Consider the following 6,289-nt stretch of genomic DNA (forward strand, 5'->3'; position numbering starts at 1 on the left):
ATATATATATATATATATATATATATATATATATACACACGCATATATATATACACACACACACACATACATACGTGTTAATGTCACTCGTACCATTTTACAGATTACCTTAAGCAATATTCAAGGAACATTCACCACACACTATTCCGACGACCGTTAGAACTGGTCACAAGATTCTCGCGGGGCATCAGAGCAGTGTTTGGTCATGATAAATGTTCATATTTAACAGACAATCAACGAAAGATTATCGAACAGACGAGGAGTTTGGATATCAGTCTTATTTTTTATCCTTTACTTCTTTCAGTCGTAAGACTATGGCCATACTGGGGCACCACCTTGTAGAATGAATCGACCCCAGGGCTTTTTCATTGTTATTTTTAAGCCTGGTACTTATTCTGTCGAACTCTCTAACTGAACCGCTAAGTTATGGAGACATAAACACACCAATACCAGTTGCCAAGCATATGACTACTGAAGATGAACGAGGTTGGGGACTGCAGTTAAACTGTAACCAGGAATACAGTAAACATTGACGTTGAGTACCAGATCAATTCTGATGATCGCAGACGCATGCTTAAAGGGATTCTCGCCGTAACAACCCAGCCTTTTTGTGAAGGCCTAGGACTACATTATCAAAGGTGCCGCTTCATATTTTTTTAAATGGAAGTTTTGATTTCAAAGGGACTTCTACTGCTAATTTTATCAGGGCATTTCAATAGTTTCTCATTAACAGAAAGTTTGACTTTGTGATGCAGTTTTGGTAAGCAAAGGAAGGTTAGTCGCCAGGAATTGTCAATAACTGTAAATGATGACATGGGGAATATACAACAATAATTTTGATAGACCAAAGAACATTGGTCTCAAGAAATCATCGCCATTATCAATCCCTGGATATTACTGGTTCAAGTCCTGGGAATACTCACAAGCCCGGTTATTCGGTTTCCATACCGTATGAGTCACAACGTTCCACCCGAGTAAAATGGCCAAAAGATTTTAAGCATGAGTAATACACAATGAACAATTTTGTTAGCCAAACGAAGGTTGGTCTTCATCAATCGCCAACAGAGATTATAACCACAAACACGAGGAAAAGACAAATAATTTTGGTAATCCAAGTAAAATTGTTCATTATCCAGGGTCACCGATGGTATTTTAAGTGCAAACCTAACAATAATTGTTGATGTTAATAAATAAATAATCAAAATTTTCACTTAATCTTGCATATTTTAACTTTATCAAGCACGAACTTAATAGGACCCGTCACAGTTAATTATGGACGTCACAACTAATTGAGGATGTCACAACTAATTAAAGATATCACGAACACTAAGACAGTTTTATACATTCATTTTATGTGATTCTTCAGCAATTATTATAGAGTTCGGTTTAAACTTTTAATCAGAGTTGAAGCACTGTTGGCATTGATGACATCACTCTCGTTCATTGAAATTATCCCCTTTAAAACTCTCATATCAGTTCCTTGTTGCTGTCGTCGAATATCCGTTATTCGACTAGGATTTGATTTTATCAAAATGAACTTCATCCTATATCATTTTATCATTTTTTCAGGCATGGTATATCTTGGACTACATTCCTCAACATATATTCCTAGTTGTTTTACCCTAAGTCACTCCTTAACCACAAGACGTATTATCTTCTATGTTCTAGCTATGATCACTCGATCGTTTATTCAGTCACAGTATATCCAGGACTACATTGTATAATGTGTTCCTTCTCGTCATTATCGTCAGAGACTGGGCAAAATATCATTAAGAGCTTCAACTTAAATGTCTGTTAACTTATGTATGTATGTATGTATGTATGTATGGCATTAAGCATTTTGTCCGAGACGCTAACGATTCAGCCATCTCGCCACGGAAAATGAAGAAGGCGAAGATAGTGAATTATTGATGGTTCCTTGAGAACAGTATCAGAAGGCATCAAGAGGAATATAAAGGAAAGTGGAATGCCCAGAAGAACTGTTACAAAAGGTTTGCCTCCTTGACAAGGACAGAATAATCAGGAAAGTATGAGATAGGTGAAAAGAACAAAGCATAGTACAGTAGGCTGCAGGTAGCAATCTCACTATGCATGCAAAACTCCAGGAGCTCCAACAAAACCTGTGATAAAGAGAAAATGATAATATTAACAATAATAATAATAATAATAATAATAATAATAATAATAAACCTTTCTAGTTGAGGTACAAGGCCTCAAATTTGTGGGGAGGGGACTAGTCGATTAAATCGAACCCAGAACTCAACTGGTACTTAACTTATCGACCCCGAAAGGTTGGAAGGCAAAGTCGTTGCACTTTCCCCGCCACTAAATCCTTTATTAACTTCTAAAGCGGAACATCCACCGATTCCATTGCCCGACTGGTAGAGGGCTATGAGAACCTTGGTGCCAGGCGCCCAGTCTCCTGGCACCTAAATAGTAACTTCTCTTAATTTAGGATTATGAGTCTACAAATTTACAGTATTGTTCTTATAACAGAGCTCAAAATTATTATTATTGTTGTTTCAGCAGAATTGTGGTTGTCATCATCATCATCATCATCATCATCATCTAATGATTTTTGTTCAGCGATTTTTGTGAGTCGATACAATTGACCTAGCAGTATTTCACTGGTTCTGTACTTGAACGACCCCGAAGAGATGAAAGGCAAATAACCGAAACAAAATACCACAAGGCATTCTTTCCGGCGCTCTACCGATTCTGCCAGCTTGCCAACAACAAAGATAATAATAATGCTAAATCTGTTTCTATTTCTTGTGTATTACAGCGGTTCGACTTGATTGTTGGGGCGGATGGGAAGAAGGCGACTATATTTACCTAGTGGCGGCACCTTCCGGTCAGAAACCACAGTATTGTATGGTGAGTTAACATTTCAATAGATTTTTTTTAGTACTTCCGGTGTTGCAGTCACTCACGGATCAATGGGGTGCCCCTCGTCGTTTGGCCGGCCCTACGTGTTTATGTGTGCTATAAGACTGGTGGAACGGGACTGGCCTAGGGCTAAACTGTCATCCAGAAGACTTCGACAATACCATTTAAAGAATAGGGTTTCTGTCATTATTTTTAGCCGATGCAGAAAAACCAGATACACACAGAAATAGCTGCCTCCATACTTTCATTATAAACACACACACACACACACACACACACGCGCGAACAACAAATACACAGATGAACCAACGTACACACATTCATACACACACATACATAGACAAATACAGTCACACAGACCTCTCACATACTAATACACACATACTTGAATACGCATACACAAGCACAATCATACAAACATACAAGCGCACACATACATATATTTACATATGCACATACATATGCATACACATATACATATACGCACATACACGCCCCAACGCACACACATACATACATATATACCCATACACACACACATATATATATACATATATGCATAACATGCACCTACAGACACACATGCAACACGCAAACACACATACATCCTACATCACAAACACATAAACAAATACACACACGCGCGCACATGCACACATACACTTATACACATGCACGCACTCATATAGACATGCATGCATACACATTGTACGCTAGATGCCCCCCCCCCAACATGTATTACGCAACAAAATAACTCAGATTTTTTTTGCGGTCCTCAATAAAACTTTTATAATATATAGTTTTGGTGGTGGTGGTCATGGAAGAGTATGAAGTGGGAGTAGGTAAAAATGTATGATTGTAACACTGCAGTTTGTATTATAAATGTGTGAATGTTACAAGGTGCAATATGGTGCACAACTGTTGGAGAGGCACGGTGGGACATTTGATATATTGTGGCGATGGCGGTGGTGCGTCACGCCTGGTTGATCTCCTGAATTATGTGTTAGAGTAACTATTCACTCAGGTGTGACTAAAAAATAAAACGACAATAGTAACAGAAACAACAACAACAACTAGGGCAGCAGCAACAACAACAACAAACAACGAGGAAGCTCCCACATGGTAGCTGGATCTGCTAGAAAGAGCAGTCAATTCTATCCGAATCTTATGTTTTCTGGTTCATTTAGCCCCAGACTAAACAGACTGGATGGCCATAGATTTTGATCATAGGTTTTACTCATTGAAGATTGACCTGGGGCTAAATAACGTACAACAACAACAACATTCAGAAATATCTGTTTCCACTTTGGGGCAATGTGGCACAAGACCTGAATTGTTTTTGGAGGGGCGGGGTATAAGACGATCACATCGACCCCAGTAGTTCACTGGTATTTGCTTTATCGAACACGAAAGAGATGAAAGGCAGAATCGACCTCGGCGGAATTTGAACTCAGAACATGAAACCGAAAGAAATTACAGCTAAGCATTTTGTCCGGCATGCTAACGATTCTGCCACTCACCGCCGTCATTCAGAAATATCGCTACACCACTAATTAACCATTAAAACAAACAAATACAACCACCATACCACCGCCACCACCACCACCACCACCGCCGCCGCCACCACCACCACTACCACTACCATCATCAGCATCACCAACATCTCTTTTTCCTGAAGACCGTCACAATCACCAAACCAATCAATTTCCGTTCTGGTTCTATTGATTTCATTAACGTATAACTTCACGTCGCCTGACTCCCTTCTCTCCGCCTCTGTAGCCATCATCATCAACAACACCTCCACCACAACCAACTACTCTACCATCACAACACCCACATACTCACTGCCCCCCCACCTCCAGCCTTTCCACCATCTTTATAATTATTTTATAGACTTCATTAATTAAAGAGTCAAGGATTTTTAGCAACTTACTTTTGTCTTTATTTTCCATTTTTTTATGTGTAACACACACACATACACACACACATTCACATATGTGTGTATTCTGTATGTTTGTAGAATCATAGATAGACATACATTCATGCATACATTCATACATACATATAAACATACATACATACATACAAAAATACCCTGTTGATTTTGAAATTCCAATGAAGGAGCCTTGGATCTAGGTTAGAAACCGGTTCTTTCTTTATTGGCAACAAATCTTGAAATAAAACTGAACAATGCCATACATACACACACGCCTTTATGTTTATGTATAAATGTTTATTTTTAATGTCAAGTTAAAATAAAAACTATTGAACATTAAATTGAAGAAATACTCTATATTTTTTGTAGAGTTCATATTTCTTTCACGATGGCTTGCCTATTTCTTCTGGATAAGTTCGGACTGATTCGAACGCAGATATGCTAATCGCTGCAGTGTTCGTCATAGGAAACATCTCTTTTTTACGACGAACATGCGTTCACACCACATTCAACTCATTGGAGTGAAAGATTCTGGGACAGTGGTGTTTCGACATGTGTCTCGTCCGCCATTCATACCCGGACCGATTAATCTAACAAAATAACGACAAGTTATAATATGTATTAAACTTTTAGAAGAAGACGGTTGACAGTCTCTTCGAAGTTTCGGCCTACATTCGTCGGACTACTCACTGATACCGTAGAGTACCTTTGAAGAAAATCCTCTTGACGAATTGGTGCGAAATCCCTGACAAACAGGTTTCATGTTCAGGTCTACAGATGTGCCGTATTGTTTCTCTGTGTTTCCTGCCACAACTACAATTGTCTCTGCTCTTTAGATCTAACTAGATTCGTATCACTTCTACCCAGTCATTCCTATACCCCTCGTCTTTCTTCCCCTCTCCACCCGTATTTTTTTTTTCCACATCTCATCTCATGTGGTAATCCTTATATCCGATCTTCTCACCCCAAAACGTTGCTCTCTCTGGAATGACGTGGCTGCCCCGTGTCCTTACGGTAATCCTCTTTTCGCAGTGGTTTGAGTGGAACATTAAATGTACCAAAACTCATGCGCCTTGGGGTTGGGGGGAAGGGAGTGTCTACGAACGTTCTGGGCTCTGACCTTTCCACCAGACCAAGCAAGGAAAAGGAGGAGAAAAGGCTTGCGGCTTGGCTGGACATATGTGTGTGTGTGTCTGTGTGTAATGAGGGAGAGTGAGGTGAAAGAAGGGAAGTGTATTGATAACTATGCAGACATCGAGCCATGATGAATGCAAGAGGCATGTATATATATATTCCTCTTTCTCCGTTCTTCCATTCTCCGAACTTTCCATCTTTCCGACGAAGGGCTACGCCCGAAACGTCATACACTCTCTCTTTCCTTTCCTGAGCGTCCAATAATACTATCCATATCACGTCCTCACTTTGTTGTTTTTTTGTTTTTTTGTTATTGTTTTTTTGAACTAT

General features: G+C 39.3%; 1 protein-coding gene across 1 annotated transcript in view; it reads left to right on the top strand.

The window, feature by feature from the left end:
• Nucleotides 1-6,289, top strand: part of LOC106872790 (uncharacterized) — a 108,979-nt gene that overhangs the window by 32,030 nt on the left and 70,660 nt on the right. Inside the window, exon 5 of the mRNA XM_014919900.2 lies at nt 2,786-2,877. Coding sequence (XP_014775386.1) covers nt 2,786-2,877 — 92 coding nt within the window. The remainder of the gene's footprint in view (nt 1-2,785; nt 2,878-6,289) is intronic.

Source organism: Octopus bimaculoides, chromosome 7 (assembly GCF_001194135.2).
Source record: "Octopus bimaculoides isolate UCB-OBI-ISO-001 chromosome 7, ASM119413v2, whole genome shotgun sequence".
Lineage (NCBI taxonomy): Eukaryota > Metazoa > Mollusca > Cephalopoda > Octopoda > Octopodidae > Octopus > Octopus bimaculoides.